At 42.4% G+C, this 21,505-nt stretch overlaps 1 protein-coding gene across 1 annotated transcript; it reads right to left on the bottom strand.

Annotated features, from left to right (window-relative positions):
* Positions 1-15,568: 15,568 nt before the first annotated feature.
* ASCL4 (achaete-scute family bHLH transcription factor 4) lies at positions 15,569-16,377 on the bottom strand. The gene has a single exon (XM_059934819.1). It carries the CDS (start codon positions 16,153-16,155, stop codon positions 15,634-15,636), a length of 522 nt encoding a protein of 173 aa, XP_059790802.1. The 5' UTR covers positions 16,156-16,377; the 3' UTR covers positions 15,569-15,633.
* Between the last annotated feature and the right edge of the window lie 5,128 nt (positions 16,378-21,505).

The raw sequence follows: 21,505 nt of genomic DNA, 5'->3' as shown, positions 1-21,505 counted from the left end.
ATTGTTAGATTTCAGAGAAAATGAGATTTTTCAGGACTCAGACTCTGAGGAAATCTAGCACCAGAGCATGAGAATCCTCCCTAATAATCTTAATAGCTAAGATTTATTGAGCATTTCCTATAAGCTGGAGATGGTTTTAGGACGGACGTAATTGAGATAGCAAGAGGAAATAACACCCCTCCAAGCTGTCCAATAATAAGGAACCTGAAAAATGGTAGATCTGAAAGACTCAATAGGCATTTCTTGAGATGTTAGTTGTGGTCCTTAAACTTGTGGAGGTCAGGGACGTTCTTTGAGAATCCAATAAAAGCTAAGCTAGACCTCTCCCCAGAAAAATGTACAATCAATCACACAAAAGTTTGCATGTAACTCATAGGGTTTACCGAGGTTATCTTTGTTAAATCACATGGATGTGTGTGCGAGAGAGAGAGAGAGGGATAAAGACTGGAACATCTCTTTGTGCCAGAAAATAAGGAAAAGCTCAATGAATAATGGGGACATGTAAAAGGAACCAGCTTGAAGGGGTTTCTCCACCCCCAGTCAAGTTAGAAACAATATGAACACTCAGGAACAGTATTTATCAAAAATAATATTAATAGGTGACAACCTACTGAATGAGTCGATACTGATAAAAATAAATGAATAAATTAATTGAGAAAGTAGGGAAAGCTCTTCCTTATAGGAGAAGGCCAACTAATAAATATGGAAGGACTAATGGAGATAGAGAATCAACATTTGGCAACCACTATGGAGGTGACTGATGCAGATAGGAGTTGTCAATAAACATGAAGGTGAGTTGGTGGAAGTTTGATGAACAGGATATTGGCATAATATCAGAATACCTCTCCCTCCCTCAAAGACTAATCAATTACACAGGTGAATTTAAGGTAGAGAAACCTGGCAGATTGATCAAGGTTAACATGGCCAATGGTGGGCTGACTCACATCTCCTGGTGTGAGGCAGAGAGGAACACAGCACCATCTCTGAGATGTTCCTGTTGAGAACGCAGGGCCTAAATCTGGTCATGAGCAAACATTGAAAGGACCCAGGTTGAAGGTCATCCTACAGAACGAAGGCCTATGCACTCAAAACTGTCAAGGAAATGAAAGACAGGGAGAGGCTGACAAACTGTTCCAGACGGACGAGTCTGAAAAGACATAACAACTAAAGGCAATGTATATTCCTGGATAGGATCCTGGACCAAAAAGGAAACACTGACATTGTTGGGACAGTTGGTGAAATTTGAATAAAATCTGTAAATTGGCCAGTAGGGATATACCAACGTTGATTTCTTGATTCAGTGGTTATGCAGGGTGGTGTCTTTGTGTGATATTGTGATCTATAATAACTAATATAAATTTGGTCTTCACCCCTGGCTTTTGGCACAGAGCTCCTAAACCCTTGGAATTTCCTAAGTGATGAGTGATAAAGGTGCCTTGTTATTCATAACAAGCCCCTTTCAACCACATCAGAGTTTATATCAATGAGATAACTTTTGGAAAACCCCTAAGGAGGGGGGCTGGTTGCCAGGGGAGCCAACCATGTGATTAGAGGGTTGGAACTTTCAGCCCCAACCCTGGACCTCCAGGGAAACGTGAGGGGCTGGAGATGGACTTCAGTCACCAATGGCCAGTAGTTTAATCAATCATACCTATGTAATGAAGCCTCCATAAAGACCCAAAAGGGGTTCAGAGAGCTTCCACGTTGGTGAAACAGAACACATCCATGTGCCAATAGGGTAGCACACCCAAAACTCCACGAGGACAGAAGCTCCTGTGTTCAGGACCTTTCTGGACCTCTCCCTTTGTATCTCCTCATCTGGCTGTTCATTTGGACCCTTTAATATTCTTTGTAACAAACCAGTAATCTAGTAAGTAAACTGGTTTCCTGGGTTATGTGAACCGCCCTAGTAAATTAATCAAACCCAAGGAAGGGGGTCATGAGAACATCTGATTTATAGCCAGTGGGTCAGAAGCACAGGTGACAACCCGGACTTGTGACTGGCATTTGAAGCGGGGGAAGGCCTGTGGACAGAGCCCCTAACCTGTGGGATCTGATGCTGTCTCCAGGTACATAGTGTCAGGATTGAGTTATATTTGTAGGACAACCAGTGTCCACTGAGAATTAGAGAATTGCTTGGTGGTGTTGGAAAACACAGACCTCGACCTTGTTTGGGAGTGTGAATGAAAATTAACAGAGCTCAGAAGCCGGCGAAACCCCCCGACGCTACACTCTGGAGCAGAGAAGGCAAGTGCCCAACACCCCGCATGACTCAGACCCGACGCCCGTCCCTCAGGCAACTGCACCTGACCAGGAAGCCCCTGACAGGAGGCTGCCCCTCAGGAGTCTCCGGGGCCCGAGAAGAGGAGCCCCCGACAGGATGTCCGACCCTCAGGTGACTCCATGACAGGATGGCAGCCCGAGCCGTGTGACTGACAGGGTCTTGGTGCTCCGGCTGGGTGTCAGGCGTGACCCTCTGAGGTGGGAGAGCCGAGTTCAGGATATTGAACCACCACAGACCTCCCGGCCCCACGTAACATCAATCGGCGAGAGCTCTCCCAGAGATCTCCATCTCAACGCTAAGACCCAACTCCACTCAACAACCAGCAAGCTCCAGTGCTGGACACCCCACGCCAAACAGCTAGCAGGACAGGAACAAAGCCCCACCCATTAGCAGAGAGGCTGCCTAAAATCATAATAAGTTCACAGACACCCCAAAACACACCACCAGATGCAGTCCTGCCACCAAAAAGACAAGATCCAGCCTCATCCACCAGAACACAGGCACCAGTGCCCTCCACCAGGAAGCCTACACAACCCACTGAACCAACCTTACCCACTGGGGGCAGACACCAAAAACAATGGGAACTACGAACCTGCAGTCTGCAAAAAGGAGACCCCAAACACAGTAAGTTAAGCAAAATGAGAAGACAGAGAAACATACAGCAGGTGAAGGAGCAAGGTAAAAACCCACCAGACCAAACAAATGAAGAGAAAATAGGCAGTGTACCCGAAAAAGAATTCAGAGTAATGATAGTAAAGATGATCCAAAATCTTGGAAATAGAATGGAGAAAATATAAGAAACGTTTAACAAGGACTTAGAAGAACTAAAGAGCAAACAAACAATGATGAGCAACACAATAAATGAAATTAAAAATTCTCTAGAAGGGATCAATAGCAGAATAACTGAGGCAGAAGAACGGATAAGTGACCTGGAAGATAAAATAGTGGAAATAACTACTGCAGAGCAGAAGAAAAAAGAATGAAAAGAACTGAGGACAGTCTCAGAAACCTCTGGGACAACATTGAATGCACCAACATTCGAATTATAGGGGTCCCAGAAGAAGAGGAGAAAAAGAAAGGGTTTGAGAAAATATTTGAAGAGATTATAGTTGAAAACTTCCTTAATATGGGAAAGGAAATAGTCAATCAAGTCCAGGAAGCACAGAGGGTCCCACACAGGATAAATCCAAAGAGAAACACACCAAGACACATATTAATCAAACCATCAAAAATTAAATACAAAGAAAAAATATTAAAAGCAGCAAGGGAAAAGCAACAAATAACATACAAGGGAATCCCCATAAGGTTAACAGCTGATCCTTCAGCAGAAACTCTGCAAGCCAGAAGGGAGTGGCAGGACATATTTTAAGTGAGGAAAGGGAAAAACCTACAACCAAGATTGCTCTACCCAGCAAAGATCTCATTCAGATTCGATGGAGGAATTAAAACCTTTACAGACAAGCAAAAGATAAGAGAATTCAGCACCACCAAACCAGCTTTACAACAAATGCTAAAGGAACTTCTCTAGACAGGAAACACAAGAGAAGGAAAAGACCTACAATAACAAACCCAAAACAATTAAGAAAATGGTAAGAGGAACATACATTTCGATAATTACCTTAAATGTAAGTGGATTAAATGCTCCAACCAAAAGACATAGACTGACTGAATGGATACAAAAACAAGACCTGTATATATGCTGTCTACGAGAGACCCACTTCAGACCTAGGGACACATACAGACTGAAAGTGAGGGGATGGAAAAAGATATTCCATGCAAATGGAAATCAAAAGAAAGCTGGAGTAGCAATTCTCATATCAGACAAAATAGACTTTAAAATAAAGACTATTACAAGAGACAAAGAAAGACACTACATAATGATCAAGGGATTGATCCAAGAAGAAGATATAACAATTGTAAATATTTATGCACCCAACATAGGAGCACCTCAATACATAAGGCAAATGCTAGCAGCCATAAAAGGGGAAATCGACAGTAACACAATCAGAGTAGGGGACTTTAACACCCCACTTTCACCAATGGACAGATCATCCAAAATGAAAATAAATAAGGAAACACAAGCTTTAAATGACACATTAAACAAGATGGACTTAATTGATATTTATATGACACTCCATCCAAAAATAACAGAATACACTTTCTTCTCAAGTGCTCATGGAACATTCTCCAGGATAGATCACATCTTGGGTCACAAATCAAGCCTTGGTAAATTTAAGAAAATTGAAATCGTATCAAGCATCTTTTCCAACCACAACGCTATGAGACTAGGTACCAATTACAGGAAAAAAAACTAAAGCATACAAACACATGGAAGCTAAACAATGCACTACTAAATAATTTGATTACTGAAGAAATCAAAGAGGAAATCAAAAAATACCTAGAAGCAAATGACAATGAAAACACGACCCAAAACCTATGGGATGCAGCAAAAGCAGTTCTAAGAGGGAAGTTTATAGCAATACAATCCTACCTCAAGAAACAAGAAAAGGGGCTTCCCTGGTGGTGCAGTGGTTGAGAATCTGCCTGCCAATGCAGGGGACACGGGTTCGAGCCCTGGTCTGGGAAGTTCCCACATGCCGCGGAGCAACTGGGCCCGTGAGCCACAACTACTGAGCCTGTGTGTCTGGAGGCTGTGCTCTGCAACAAGAGAGGCCGCAACAGTGAGAGGCTCGTGCACCGCGATGAAGAGTGGCCCCCGCTCACCACAACTAGAGAAAGCCCTCGCACAGAAACGAAGACCCAACACAGCCAAAAATAAATAAAATAAATAAATTAATTAATTTTTTAAAAAAAAGAAACAAGAAAAATCTCAAATAACCTAACCTTACACCTACAGCAATTAGAGAAAGACAAAAAAAAACCCCAAAGTTAGCAGAAGGAAAGAAATTGTAAAGATCAGATCAGAAATAAATGAAAAAGAAATGAAGGAGACGATAACAAAGATCAATAAAACTAAAAGCTGGTTCTTTGAGAAGATAAACAAAATTGATAAACCATTAGCCAGACTCATCAAGAAAAAAGGGAGAAGACTCAAATCAACAGAATTAGAAATGAAAAAGGAGAAGTAACAACTGACACTGCAGAAATACAAAGGATCAGGAGAGATTATTACAAGCAACTATATGCCAATAAAACGGACAACCTGGAAGAAATGGACAAATTCTTAGAAAAGCACAACATTCTGAGGCTGAACCATGAAGGAATAGAAAATATAAACAGACCAGTCACAAGTACTGAAATTGAAACTGTGATTAAAAATCTTCCAACAAACAAAAGCCCAGGACCAGATGGCTTCACAGGTGAATTCTATCAAACATTTAGTGAAAAGCTAACACCTATCCTTCTCAAACTCTTCCAAAATATAGCATAGGGAGGAACACTCCCAAACTCATTCTATGAGGCCACCATCATCCTGATACCAAAAGCAGACGAAGATGTCACAAAAAAAGAAAACTATAGGCCAATATCACTGATGAACATAGATGCAAAAGTTCTCAACAAAATACTAGCAAACAATCCAGCAGCACATTAAAAGGATCATACACCATGATCAAGTGGGGTTTATCCCAGGAATGCAAGGATTCTTCAATATACACAAATCAATCAATGTGAAACAACATATTAACAAATTGAAGGATAAAAACCATATGATAATCTCAATAGATGCAGAAAAAGCTTTCAACAAAATTCAACACCCATTTATGATAAAAACCCTCCAGAGGGACTTCCCTCGTGGTGCAGTGGTTAAGAATCCACCTGCCAATGCAGGGGACAGGGGTCGAGCCCTGGTCCGGGAAGATCCCACATGCCACGGAGCAACTAAGCCCATGCGCCGCATTACTGAGCCTGCGTTCTAGAGCCTGCGAGCTGCAACTACTGAGCCCATGTGCCACAACTACTGAAGCCCACACGCCTAAAGCCTGAGCTCTGCAACAAGAGAAACCACTGCAATGAGAAGCCCACACGCCGCAACGAAGAGTAGCCCCCACTCAATCCAACTAGAGAAAGCCCATGTGGGTCAATGAAGACCCAGCACAACCAATAAATAAAAATAAAATTAAACAACAACAACAAAAAAAAACTACAATGAAGTATCACCTCACACCGTTCAGAATGGCCATCATCAAAAAATCTACAAACAATAAATGCTGGAGACGGTGTGGAGAAAAGGGAACCCTCTCGCACTGTTGGTGGGAATGTAAACTGGTACAGCCACTAAGGAGAACAGTATGGAGGTTCCTTAAAAAACTAAAAATAGAACTACCATACAACCCAGCAATCCCACTACTGGGCATATACCCTGAGAAAACCATAATTCAAAAAGAGTCATGTACCACAGTGTTCACTGCAGCACTATTTACAATAGCCAGGACATGGAAGCAACCTAAGTGTCCACTGACAGATGAACGGATAAAGAAGATGTGGCACATATATACAATGGAATATTACTCAGCCATAAAAAGAAACGAAATTGAGTTATTTGTAGTGAGGTGGACGGACCTAGAGTCTGTCATACAGAGTGAAGTAAGTCAGAAAGAGAAAAAAAAATGCCTTATGCTAACACATATATATAGAATCTAAAAAAAAAAGGTTCTGAAGAACCTAGGGGCAGGAGAGGAATAAAGATGCAGACAGACGTAGAGAATGGGCTTGAGGACACGGGGAGGGGGAAAGGTAAGCTGGGACGAAGTGAGAGAGTGGCATGGACATATATACACTACCAAATGTGAAATAGATAGCTAGTGGGAAGCAGCCACATAGCACAGGGAGATCAGCTCGGTGCTTTGTGACCACCCAGAGGGGTGGGAGGGAGACGCAAGAGGGAGGGGATATATGTATACATATAGCTAATTCACTTTGTTATACAGCAGAAATTAACACAACATTGGAAAGCAATTATACTCCAATAAAGATGTTAAAAAAAAAATAAGAAAACAGAAACCTCATTTAAAATGGAGTCAGGAGGCCAGAAGAGGGAGCTCTCACGCCCACCACTTGCCATCAATTGCAGACCCAACAGCAAGAAGGTTACTACTTTACTACCCAGCAGGAGGAAGGAAGAATTTCTCCCGACCCAGTGACAGCCCAGCCAATGAGAGACAGTCACGGCACAGCTAATGAAAAGCTACTTTACTTGGAACTCCCAGTTTCCTCCAGAGGATTCTTTGTTTATAACAGCCCCTCCCAACTTTCCCCTCTCCTTTATAAAAGAATCTTCCTCTCCTCTCTTCTCCTCAAGGGAGACCAGCAGATGAACCACCCGCACAGTCTCAATTGTGAGAAACAATAAATTGCTGTTGTAAATTTTAGAGTGACTTCTTACACATTAGAAAACCTAGTATGTTTTTATTTCCATCCTCATACTTGAGAATTTAATCAATATCAACTGACTTTATGCTGAATAGAATTTTCCTCAAATTGGATAGAGTAGTTGTATTTCTCTGCAAAGCGATCCCTAACTTCCATTGGAGAATTGATTTGCGTATGGGTTAATAGTGATAATAGCACTTTTTAGCGAGATATTTTACTTATGTAGCCTCATTTCACCTTTACCACAACCCTGTGAGATGGAATAGGAGTTACTATCCTTAATTTTACAGATGAGAAAAATAGGTTCAGAGCAGTCATGTCACTTGCCCAAGGAAACATAACCAATAAGTGCTGAAGTCAGGACTGGAATACAGGTCCTTTCTACTCCGTCAAGGTGCAGCTAGTGTCATGGGCCTCTGTGGGGAACGCTTGGATTACCTGCAGATGTCAAACTGAAATTACATCAGGAAGTGTTCTAATGTTCTGAATCAACTTTGGTTGCTGTGAATGTGAAAGGGGATTGATGGGGATCCCCTTATCAAGTAGGACCCCACTTTATTCCATTTGTCCCTCGTTTTTTTACATGGATATTGAGCTGAGTGTGGTAACCATGGCTCTCAAACAAGAAGAGCTTACAGGGGAACTTAATGTCAGTCTTCAGATACGCTGGTCTGATTGAAAGTTGTCTAGTCATTTGAATCTGCACAGGGCTGCTTTAGAACAGTAGAAGGAGAAGAGATGTTGGTTGAAAATTAGAGTGAAAAGTAATTGAATTACAAAAACCCTTGCTTTATTTTTCTTGGCCATTATCACCACCTGAAGCATATTTATGCTTGTTTACTGACTTTCTTCCTCTCCTAAAATTAAGCTCCATGTAGGCAACCAGTAAATACTTACTGATTGATGAATGGATGGATGGACAGATGGATGGATGAAGACCAACCAGAGACAGTTTACTACCACTGATCTGTATGATATGCTACTTAACCTCTCTCAGCTTCACTTCCTCATCTTTAAAATGGAAGTGATATACATACCTTGTAGGATGGTTGTGAAGATCAGATGAGAATAATACATAAAAGGGCTAGCCTCCTGTCTGGTAGGTCCTCAGGAAATGTCAACTGGTGGAGAATTTCTGTCATTAGAGGTCTTTTAAGAGAGAGCAGATATGCTTCTGCCCTGCATGGTTTAATCCTTCATTTCACTAAAACCCCTGGGGTTGAATCAGGTCATTTCTCAAGGCCCTTTCTAGTCCTGTGACTCTGAGATAGGATTCCTTCTTCAGAGATGTTTCCACTGTCAGGGAAATGAGAAATGTCTTCTGCAGTGGCCCCCTCAAGGCTTGCTCTGCAGGCAAAAACCAGTTTGGAGAGTTTCATCGTCTGGACACACTTCCTTCTGCCACAACTGCAGTTTCATTTTGGTTAATGACAGTGAGTAACCCAACATGAAAAGGCCGCTAACAGGTTTTCAGCAAAGGATGCAGCTAAATAGCTATGAAAGGATTAAAGACCAATCTCACCACCCAGAGAGCCTGCGTGTAAAACGCATACACAACTCAGCGATGATAATCAAAGAGCTGGGAATGGTTCTATGGTTTCATGGACCAATAAAGAAAATATAAAGCAATTTCAGGCCCTCTGCCCTCTTCCAGCAGCCTGTCCGCCTCACATGGAGATAAAAGGGCCGGTGATGGCTGAAAGAGAAGGGTGGAGACGTGATCGTTCTGCAGAGAAGGAGTCCTCTGAGCCACATTTCCATCAAAAGTCTCATTCCCAGGGCGACAAGTGGGATTGTTATCCATCTGGGGAGAAGACAATGATAACTTTGGGAGTGTTGAAAAAAACCTTCAGAGGTTTCTGAGCAGAAACAGCTCAGAAAGCTTTTGAAATGCACCATCTGAAACCGTGGTTGGCTATAGCTGGGTAACGCTGACTCATCCTAGGAAACGCCTTCCCCAGTCTGATGGGACTTTGCTCTCAAAGTCAATTAAGGCTTATAGCACCTGGAGTCAGGAGGATGAGAGTTAAATTCAAGTGTCCTGAGTTGAAGTTATGTTACCCAAAAATCACAAACGGGTAGGCCAAAGGAGCAGACCCCATCTCTTCAGATCTAGATAACTGAAGGGCATCTCAATTCTACTCGCCTCCAAACCCTTTTCCTTTTTCCTAGATTATTTTATTCTTCTTCTTGTCTCCAGAAATAATTCCACAAAGGGAAGAAAATAAGATACTGTTTTCTTCTTTCTCATCAGCCCTTGACCGACTGCAGTTACTTTATACCGGTTGTTCTGTAAATGCTATTCTATGTGAGAAGAATTTTTTTTTAATTAATTAATTTATTTATTTATTTATTTATTTTTGGCTGTGTTGGGTCTTCGTTGCTGCGTGCGGGCTTTCTCTAGTTGCGGCGAGCGGGGACTACTCTTCATTGCGGTGCGTGGGCTTCTCATTGCGGTGGCTTCTCTTGTTGCGGAGCACGGGCTCTTTGGCATGTGGCCTCAGTACCTAAGGAACCCATACAGTCATACTTTTCATACAGCCCTCTTCTCATTGTCATCACCGTTGTCTGAAAATGGGAGACCCTGCTCCATCTTCTTCAGTGACTTAAACACCCACTTTAGTCTTAACTGGTTACCTTCCAACCCGCTGGCTTCCCAGTTCTTTAATATTGCCAATTCCTAGGACCTTCACCTCCACCTGACTTCAGACTACTTGAAGCCCTGTCACCCGTGAGCCTCTGCATCAACTAGAGCTGTTTCACCTGTAAGACCTCAGGCTCAGAACTCTCTTTGATGTGCCATCTTCTCCTCCGTCTGGTTTCCATTTATGTCATCCCGGCTCTCCTTCTCTGTTTGCTGTGAAGCATCTTGAAAGGACAGTCTTCAACCTTACCTCTGCTTTCTCACCCCATCCTTTTACAAAGGTCTCTAGTTATCTTTTTTTTTTAATTTATTTATTACTTTTTAAATTAATTTATTTTTGTCTGTGTTGGGTCTTTGTTGCTGCGTGCAGGCTTTCTCTAGTTGCGGTAAGCGGAGGCTACTCTTCATTGCAGTGCGCGGGCTTCTCATTGCGGTGGCTTCTCTTGTTGTGGAGCATGGGCTCTTCAGCATGTGGGCTCAGTAGCTGTGGCTCGCAGGCTCTAGAGTGCAGGCTCAGTAGTCGTGGTGCACGGGCTTAGTTGCTCCACGGCATGTGGGATCTTCCCGGACCAGGGCTCGAACCTGTGTCTCCTGCGTTGGCAGGCGAATTCTTAACCACTGAGCCACCAGGGAAGTCCCTCTAGTGATCTTTCAATGGCTAAATCCAGTGCATCCCTCTCACACTTAAACTCCCTGACACCTCTGACTCACTTGATGCTGTCCACTGCCTCCTTCTTACAAAATGACATCTTCATTTAATTGTCATGATCTCCCACCAGCCTGGTTCTCCTTCCAACTCCTCAGTCCTCTTCAAAGACATTTTTTCTTCTGCCACTCCTTCAGTGTAGGCCTGCCCGGCTTTCTTCTCTCCCTGGGAGATCTCATCTACTCCTGCTGCTGCCTATATGTTTATGCCTCTCAATCTACAGCTGTCCTTGACTTCCCTCCTGACCACATTGTCGGCATTTCCAACTGCTTGTGGACAGGAGTAACCTATTAATATTTTAAACCCAGCATCTCCAAATCAAGACAGGTACCTTTTCAATCTGCTTCTCTTTCTGCATTCCCAACTTCAGTTAGTGGGAACTCACTAGAGTTGTCTCTAACTTCTTCCTCTTCTTCATCCCCAGCCCCATCCTCTGAGTAGCCAAGACCTATTAGTGCTACACCCACGTCACCTCCTAATCCATCCCTTCCTTCCCATCCCCACCGCCACTGCCTTCATTTAAGCCCTCACTTCCTCTTCCTTCATTATTGCAATACCCCATCAGTCTGCTGCTTCCTGCCACCAGAGTGATCCTCAGCCACAGCGCTGAACAGTTCACCCTCTCTGCAAGCCAAAAAAAAAGTTTGTATTCAATAGTTCCCCATTGTCTTAAAAATAAAGTTCAAGTTATTTTAGCTGGGCTTTCAATGCCTCCTAGAACCTAGTCTCAGCCATCATTTCTAATCTCCTATTACTCAGCTTCTATTCTCCAAACAGTTCCTTGCTTCTAGGTAGGAATCCAGTCGATTCCCCCCCTAGATGCTCTGCTTGTAATTGTTCCCCTTGGATTCTGTGCCTGTAATTCTCATTCCATTTTCACCTGCCCAATGCTGTATCCCCCAAAGCCTTCCCTCCTAGTCCTCTGCTCACTTGAAGTTAGAACAAATCCCTCCTTTCTCTGTATCCTCATAGCATTTTTCAGTTTGGATCCCAGTTGTAACACTTACACCTTTTTACCTCATATTGAGGTGAAATGGGCTCATTTTTCCTCCAGATTGTAAGATTCTTCAAAGTCCACTCCACAAAAGATTATGAAGTTTGTCTTTTTTAAAATTAAGCATTGTAACAGCAACTAGACTCAAAGTGTAAACTGCAGCTCTGGGACTGGATCTTTCTAGAGGGAGGAGATGATACAGAAGCATAGAGCCACTACACTGTGTGGCAGGAAGCGGGCATGTCTTACCGCCATTTGTTTCCCCTAGTCTAGGACTTTGCACATGTCAGAAGAATGGCATTTTCTAGCTGGAAGGCCTAAAAGATCATGCAGTCCAATCTTCACGTGCCCTAGCATAGGGAACTGAGATCACTAAAGTTAGGGACTCGCCCAAGGTCACCAGATCAGTGAAAGGCCAAGCCTGAGGGCACACTCTCCCACACCCCTCTACAGCCCCTCCTTCTTTGCACCCGAGGGATGGGGGTGAGGTGTCACAGTTATTCATCAGTGTTATGAATATTCTAAAAGCAATACAATGTAATCAATGGATATGTCTGGGCTGAGTGTCCAAAGAAATAGGGAAGATCTTGAAGGACTTGCAATGTTTCTCCTTTCATGAATGCATCATTTCCATAAAACTCCTCTCCACTCCATTGACTCCACGAGGCCTGCGGGATCCTAGTTCCCTGAATAAACCCGAGCCCCCGGCAGTGAAAGCATGGAGTCCTAACCACTGGACTGCCAAGGAGTTCCCGAGAGTCAAATTGTTCTATGGTTAATTAAGTGTTCAGTCACAGAAAAAGGGAAGACTGAACATTTTAAAAGGTCTCATTCCTGGATTGGTGCTCCTCCTGTAAGCCATTAGGAAAGTTCCAGAGAAACTGCCTGATTTTTTTTTTTCTCTAAAAAAAGTTACATGATTGAGATAGGATTTTATTTTATTTTTTCCAAAAGGTTTCTCAAAATCATTGCTTTAGTCTCAATAGGACTTAATTTTTTTTAATTAAAAAAATTTTTTTTCAATAGGACTTTAAACAAAAGTCTCATTAGAAGTCTCTCAAGAAATTTTATCCAGAAAAAAAGTTCTCTTTTAAAACTGCCCTTGTCCTTCTCTTTATAAACCACTCATGTCAGCCAAGTATATTATATTTATTCGCACATTTTATACACATATTTTGAAGAAGTAAATGAAGAAATCTTTATTTCTTTTTTCCTGCATTAAGAGCAACCACATAACCTGTATAGATTAAACAAAATATACTCTTTTATTATTATTCCTACTTTAGAAAAGATTATGTCAAGGTTCTCACCCATTAGCTGGAGCAGAAAAAAGGAATAAGGAGTGTTATTACCGTCCAACGAATACCCCTAAAAAAGTCTCTCAAGGTTCTCCAGTTAACAACTTGATTAATTAGCCTCTTCTCCAACACAGCCAGGAAGGTAACATGAGTGCTTTCCCTTTTTTTTTTTCTTTTCTTTTTCCCCCTAATTAGCAAATATATCTTACTTATACTTGCTTCACTGAAACTGGCACTGGAATAAGAACCAGCCTGGAGAAAAAATGGATACATTATAGGAGTTTGTCAGAATGTAACTAAGTAATGGGTAAGAGAAAATAGCTGTTCCATCTTGCTCATTCAAACCACAAAGCTCTGCTTCTAAAGAAAAAGTAGTTTGGTAGTAAATCATTGCACAGCATTTATCTGAGCAGTCAGAAACAATAGAACCCCATAATAATTCATTGTCATAAATATTAGGAGTAATACATTTCAACATGGATTCAGCATTCCACCAGTCATGTCCCCTAGAACCTTACAATAGAAGATAGAATCCTAATAAAGTGTGGTTTACTCCATCCTCCTTTTGAACACTGAAGAAATCACACTCAGTCCATCTAGACATCATTTTTAACCAGGCTTACTCTCCGTAGAGCTAATAAATAGTACTTTCTCCAAACAATAACACTAACACTACTAATTTAATCATCTGATTGTAGTTTGCAGATTACCAAGGTCTGTAATCTATGCTTCTGTGAAGTAGTAGGATGAGGAGGAGGAAACTGAGTTGCAGAGAGGTTAAGAAGCATTTGCTGGTCACCTAGCTAGCAAATGACAGGGCAAGGGAGAGCACGGTCAGGCAGAAAGCAAGCCTGGGCTTCAGGGTCAGGCAGACTTAGGACTGGATCTCAGCTCAATTAATTCTAGCAACACTAACCTGAGCAAGGCATGTAACCTCTCCCAGCCTCTTTTTTTTTTTTTTTCTTTTTAACTGCAAATATGTATAATACCCACTTCACAGATTTATAAGAATAAATAGGACAAAATGTGAAAACCACACAACAAAACTGCTGGCACATAAAAGATGTTTATTGTTTATTTGCTTCCCTCTGTTCACACATCTGCAGAAAGGGGGTAATAAAACCTACCTCAGTGTGGGACTTAATGAAATAATACCTGGAAAGGGCTCAGCACTGTTAGTTTTCTCTCTTTGTCCTCTTCTCGGCCCCCCACCCCAAGCCCCCTCACCCCCAGAGCAAAGCTGTCTCCAGGAAAAGGGAAAGTCAGCATATTAGAAAACTTTAGAGATAGGAAGCTTACCTTCATATGTCAGCAAGTATTTGACTTACCTATTGAATTTATAATTGTTTCTCAGAAAAAAAAAAAAAAAAAAGACCAGAATTAAATATTTTAAAAAGACTTCCAGAGTCACTAGACAATTTCAGGATACCTGGAAGCCCTCAAGGTGATAAAAGTATGAGAATGTCCCAACCTCAATCCCTCCCATTCAACCGTCTAAGCATTTCCTTTTTTTTTTTTAAGGCCACAGTGTCACTTTAACCGAAAGTTAGATGGAGTGAGAACAAGGGGGTGGAGGTGAGGGGTGCAAAGAGAAGGAAAATGAAAACACGACGCACAAGACACCTGAGAGGAATAGTAAGTTTTCATACAAATCTGAGTTCTCTTCCAAAAAGATCATTGCCACTGACACGTTACTATCTGCTAGATGCTATGAAGTTCCCACACGACCACTTTTTTGATAAAACAGGATGTTTCCAATATGGAATGTCCTTTCTAGCACCGCCATTCATACGCTTAGTCAACAGCACAGGCTGACCTGGCCGCGCGCTCTGGCAAACGTGTTCCCAGGTGTCAGCTTAGGGCCACCTTCCTCCAAAGCACGGTGTCAATTACATTTCTCATCGATTCCCAAATGAAGGAATGCAGGAAAAACCTTCCGCTCATCTTAAGGGCTGTTATTTAGTTAGTTAGCTAGTTTTGGAAAGTTCTTCTTCGGTTAAGGTTGGATTTGTTTCAGTATTTATGTCCCTAATTTACCCACCCCGCTGACTGTGGCAAATCCTCGTTGTTTTCGCCCTTTGAGGAGTTCAGAGTCTGGTACAGTTTGTCTTTGAGAAGTACAGGAAGAGTTTCATAAGCATCTTTCAGTTGCAGGCACATAACCAATGGGGGGGGGGGGTGGAAGGGGTGGAAACAACTAGAATGTCAAAATCTTTTTTTCCCCCTAAAGCACTCATTTCTTTTTCCTAAGATTTAGTTCTGGAGGAAAAAAAAAAAAAACAGATTGCAAATGCAAACCACCTCCGGAGGGAACCTTAGAGCAGACTCCAAAAGCGCGCGGCGCAGCGGGAGGGGTCCGGGCCGGCCCAGCGCTCGCTAACAGGCCCCCTCCTCGGGCTCGCTGCTGGGCGAATGCGCCGACGAGGCCTTGGACTCGCCGTCGCTGTTGCATTCGGCCCTGAGCGAGGGGCCGGCGCCGGCCGCGCCCTCCTGCCCCCGCGCGTGGCGCTCCAGCAGCTCCTGGAGGTGCTTGATGTAACGGATGGCGGCGCGGAGCGTCTCCACTTTGCTGAGGCGCTTGTCCGCCGGCTCGCGGGGCAGGTGAGCTCGGAGGCGCGCGTAGCCCTCGTTCACGCAGCGCACCCGCTGCCGCTCGCGTTCGTTGCGCTTGCGGAGGAAGGCGGGCTCGAAGGCGCCGTCCAGCGGCAGGGGCAAGTACGGCCGGCGCGGGGCGCAGCCGCCCCGCTCCCACTCCCAGCACGCGGCGTCCAGGCGCAAGGAGACCCTGAAGGGGTCCCGCAGGGGAAGGCGGGGCAGGGACGCAGGCACGCCCATGGGCCCCGGGAGCAGGTGGTACGGCAGGGTCAGCAGTCCGGCCTGTTTACGTTTCTCCATCATCCGCCGAAAAGCGAACCAATCACCCCAGAGGTGAATCTCTCAGCAGAAGATAAGACTGAAAATAAATCTTCAAAGCGGAGTTGCTGGTCCATTCAGACTGCCTAGCACAGCTGGTCTGCTTCTGGAGAAGTTTCTGGATCCGGAAGCTAGGTTCCAGAACAGGCTTCACGGAAACGTTGCATGATTCCGTAAGTTCATTGTACTCCTCGATCTTTTTATAATGATCCAGGCGGAGGTGATAGGCAAAGATTTAGGACCTCCCCCGCCCCCCCCCCCCCAATCCACACTTCAAACCCCGTCTTCCCTTCTGATCTTATTTCAAAAGATAACAAAAGGGGTTCCTCTACTCGGTCCCCTAGCCTGGAAATGTGAGTGCACACCAAACATATAGTAATCTTCCAAAGCCACCAAAGCTTTTCAATTACTGTAATCCACCGCTCTGTGTCTTCATGAACATAGGAATCCTCAAGGTTTCAGAAGAGCTCCTCCCAGGAACCAACAGATCTCCTGGCGGCTGAGCGAAAGTTTACCAGAGGCTTTCTCCTTGAAAATCAAGACTTGACTGCCCTTTGTGGTTTCCGGCGTCCAGGGCTAATGGAAAGAGCTTTTAGGCTGTTTGCAAACTTACACTTGCTCTTTCATTTCTGGAGAGGTGGAGAGAAGACCTCATCAAGGGGAAGACTGCTCCCTTGTGGTTATAAAATGTGTCAAGTTAAGGAGGACCCCAGGGAAGGCTTGAGGGTTTTCTTCTCCAAAACCAAAACTTTTAAAAACCCAAGTAGACATTTTTTGAAGAGAACAGAAAAGAAATATACTTTAGCAACAAATATAAGGGTCTGCATATTATTATGTTGAACACGGGGCCGTGGTGTATTTGTGCTACTTTTTAAGAGCACATCAAAAGACTGAGCAGTAACAAACGCTTTTAGCCAGAGTTATTTCTCACAGTGCTTGCTGTAAACACAGCTTAAACACTGCTTCCCGACCTCTTCTGATCCCACCCAGGATATAAGGACATCAGCTTTCCATAGTGTAAAGAGTATATTTCTAGTGTATTCTTTTTGTCTTAAAAAAAAAGATGTCATTTATTTTCTCCCTTGGGGGTAAGAAAGCAACATTTGAAAGGTGGAGAGCCCCAGTTCCAAGGAGAAAGGATGATGGCTTTGAAGATTTGTCTTTTTAACACACAACCAAAAAATGAATAATTAATCCACCTTGTTGGTGAAGGACTTTGAAGATGAAAGTGTCATTAAAAATCCAACTGTACTGGTTAATGTCAAAGAATGTGTTATCACACTGAAAATCAGATTTCCTGTTCTGCAAACCAGCACATTAAAGGCAGCTTCTACTTTAAAAGTCTGACTTAAAAACAAGAGAAGCAAAAACGCCCTATGTTTTCAATCAGACTTTCTGCCTATTCCTCGGGAGCCAAGATGTCGCCCTAACATGTTTTTTTTGACAAGTCCTAAGCTTCCCTGTTTACTCTAATGATCTGCCTGAAGCAATTGGAAAAACACTTCCATCAAGGCAAATAAAATAGAAACAATTATTCCTTTCAGGCATAAGTTAGTCACATTTTAAAAGGCGTAGATCCCTCTGAGGCTTGTACCAGCAGACAAACATATGTCATCTTGATTTCTCAGTAGAGTTGAGACCTATCAGGAGGAAGCCCTATTGGGCGAAAAGCCCACCAGAGAGGCAGACAATTAGACCACAAGGAGCTTTTTGGCCATGTCAAAGATGTTGGCCATTACTCTAAGAGTGATGGGAAATAAATGAGGTGTTTTGAGCAGAGAGGTGACGTGGTAAGATTTGTTTTTCTAAAAGATCACTGCAGAATGCAGAATAGATTGGAGGGGAACAAAAAAGAAAATAGTTAAGATACCATTTTTCATAGATTGGCAAAAATTTAAAAGATTGCTAACAAGGATTGGGGGGAAGGGCAGAAGCATAAATTGCTACAAGCTTTTGGGAAAATATTAAAATTAATAGTGTACATCACATATCCTTTGACCCAGAGTTCTCTACAATTTTATCCTGCAAAAATAAATGCACCAGTATGGATTTATATGTACAGTAATATTTATTGCAGCATTGTTTGTAGTGATTAAAACAATAGAATAAATGGAAATAGCTCGAATGTCCATCAATAGGGAAAGGGCTAATCCTTTTAGCATATTGTGTTATTAAAAATAATGAGTTAGATCTATATGTAAGAACTTGCAGAGATGCCCATAACACGTTAAGGGAAAAAAGCAAATGGTGGGGTAACATATGCAGCATGAACTTAAAACAAACTATTCTGCACGATGTCTTTACATGAGCACAGAGAAAAAAGTAGAAAGACACATTCTAAACTTGTCATTGGTTGCCTAAAAAAGGTGGCATTGGGGATGGGGGAGTGGTTCACTTTTCTTTATGGATATTTCTACTATTGAAAGTATTACAAAGAACAAATATTACTTTTGCTTTTCTCTGATCTAGTGAACTTTAAAATACTAAGATAAAATATATAGAAAACTCAAATGATACCCTGGTCTGACCTAAACAAACAGATTTATCATTATAATTTAAAGTTCTTGGGCCAAGTTTTCTGGCTTCTTATAAATTCTGTCTCTGAGGAATAAATATCTACAGGATTTTTTTTCCCACTACTAATACCACAGTCAACAATGGCCAGACCCTGATCCTATAGTGGTCTTTTTAGAGGGTCCAAGTAACGTTATGATTACTACATGATCTATATGGTCACAAAGAATGCTGATACTCTTTCTTACACTTTTTGAAGGTGCATGTGCGTTGGAAATAAGTGGTTTTTCCAGTGAGAGAAGCATCATTTTACTTGCACGATGTGCGTGAGTGTGTATGTGGGGGGGGGGGGGGGAGCATGGGGGGAGGGGCTGCCTTCTTTCTTATATAAGAGATCAAAAGAGGAGATTCTGACTCCCCATCACTCCCCAGTCAGTTTTCATCCAGACAAATGTTCTCGCCAACTTTAAAGACGTCTTTCTTAAGACTGGCTAGATCAAGTTACAGATAGGCAAAACCGCCAAGAGCCAAGAGAGTGTGGGACTAGGTTTGTGTAGTCTTACTTAGATCTGCTTATAAAAGGGGGAATGGGATTCACCAAAGGTCAGGCTCAGGAGATTTTAAGGTATCTCTAAGGCCAAGGAAAACTTCCACCCCTAAAACTCAGACAGGTCCCTCATCACTTTCTTGAAACATGTGAGATAAAGAGACTTAGATTGGCTCTTCTTGTGAAGTATTTGATATCACATTGTAGATTTTGGTATTCTAAACCCATGGCACAGAGGGCTGCATACCCGCTGGCCCCGTACCTGCAATTTGCATCAGCTGCCACTGATGGGGGACCAGTGAAACATATATATTACCTCGTGATCCAAGTAAGATTTATCACAGGTGTAGTTACATAAATCTCAAATTGATGATCTAACACAATTCTATCCAATTAGTTCTTTTCTATATAGCCCAAGTATAAACTGTTTGTATTACCATGTGCAGCATTCACCAGGAGTCTTCTCAGGCACAACTAAACTTCAAGATTCACTAAGACTACCATGGGCCACATTTAGCATCAGATTCATTTGGAAGGATTTAGGTCAGGAGCAATAGCTCTGAGCAGGGCAGAATTAGGTGTTCCACCTCCCTGGGAGTCCTTGCAGTAATCTATGCAGAAATCTACATAGCTGCTCCCCCTTAACCCACCTGCGGCCAAGTGACAGCTCAGGTGCAAGGCAAGACCACTCACATCAGACCAGTGTGGCAGCTGCCCTTAGAAGTCTGGTACCCCTCAGGAGCCAGTATGTCTTGTAAAGACCCCATAGGCATAGCTTCCAGGGACCTCACCACGGGCCCAATTAGAGTCTTCACACTCAGGAAAGCCCAAAGCTATGCTCCCCCACCAGCTATAGTTGTGGCAACCCAGATGCAATCTAACAATTAGGTAATGGCTTTAATATGTCAGGCTGCCTAACAACATAGCTGACATTCGATCTTTGTTAGGTTTCAGAGAAACAGATAACAGCAAGTTAACTGAAGGTCAAATTGTTGTGCAAGAAGAGGAAAAGTTTTATTAATCCTTTACCCACACCGTTACATTCTATTTTAAAGATAATATAATTTACAGCAAGATTTAAAGAACCACAAATATTTAGGTACAATTTATTACTGTTTTTTTTTTCTGAACTTCTCAAACACTATTTGCATTTTAACCTTGTCTATGCAGTCTTTTATTGAATAGAAATCTAAAACTTTGATGTAGTCACATCCATTAATCCTTCCCTTGTGGTTTTTGTCTTTTCTCTCTTGCTTAAGGCTACCTTCTCCTACCACACATTTACAAGGCCTTTCCTTGTCTATGTGGCATCTTGGTGTGAATCAGAAAAATGTACCACATTCAAGGCTTGGAGAATGGATGGCTGACTTTGCAATTTCTCTGAAAGAACTATTGAGCAAGGATGCCCAAATTTGGAAAAGAAGAGGAAAGTAACATGCACGTTTTAAAAAATTTATTTATTTATTCATTCATTTTTGGCTGCATTGGGTCTTCGTTGCTGGGCGCGGGCTTTTCTCTAGTTGTGGCGAGCGGGGGCTACTCTTCGTTGCGGTGCACGGGCTTCTCAGTGCGGTGGCTTCTCTTGTTGCAGAGCGTGGGCTCTAGGCACGCGGGCTTCAGTAGTTGTGGCTCGCAGGCTCAGTAGTTGTGGCTCGCGGGCTTAGTTGCTTCGCGGCATGTGGGATCTTCCCAGACCAGGAAACCCGTGTCTCAAACCCGTGTCTCCTGCATTGGCAGGAGGATTCTTAACCACTGTGCCACTAGGGAAACCCAACATGCACTTTTAATATCTGTGAGAGAGGAAAACTTTGGGATTCTAATTGGGATTGTGTTAAATATACAGATTAATTTGGAGAGAATTTACTTTTTTTTTTTTAACATTGAATCTCTCCTATATGAACATAGTAGAACTCATTTATTCAGGCCTTCTTTTTGCCCTTTAATAAAGTTTCATATGTTTCTTCATGTAGATCTTACATGCTTCTTGTTATGGTTATCTCAGGATGTTTTACAGGTGTGATTGCTGCTGTGAAGAGAATTTTTTCAAAGCTATTGACTTATTTCATGTTAATTTTTAATCCAGTCATCTCATGATCTCTCTTACTAGTTCTAATGATTTTTAAATGAGAGAAAATCTACATATAGTTAAACGTTCATATATTAAATACATCATTCAATGAGTTTTGATATATGTATACACTTGTGAAACAACACCCCACTCAAGATAGTTCTTTTTTTTTTTTTTTTTAAAAGCACTTTTTTTTTTTTTTTTTT

This window comes from Balaenoptera ricei, chromosome 10 (assembly GCF_028023285.1).
Source record: "Balaenoptera ricei isolate mBalRic1 chromosome 10, mBalRic1.hap2, whole genome shotgun sequence".
Taxonomy (NCBI): Eukaryota; Metazoa; Chordata; class Mammalia; order Artiodactyla; family Balaenopteridae; genus Balaenoptera; species Balaenoptera ricei.
This window is presented reverse-complemented; position numbering and strand designations above follow the sequence as displayed.

Coding starts and splice junctions, on each gene's coding strand:
- ASCL4 (XM_059934819.1), bottom strand. CDS start 16,155: ATGATGGAGAAACGTAAACAGGCCGGACTGCTGACCCTGCCGTACCAC.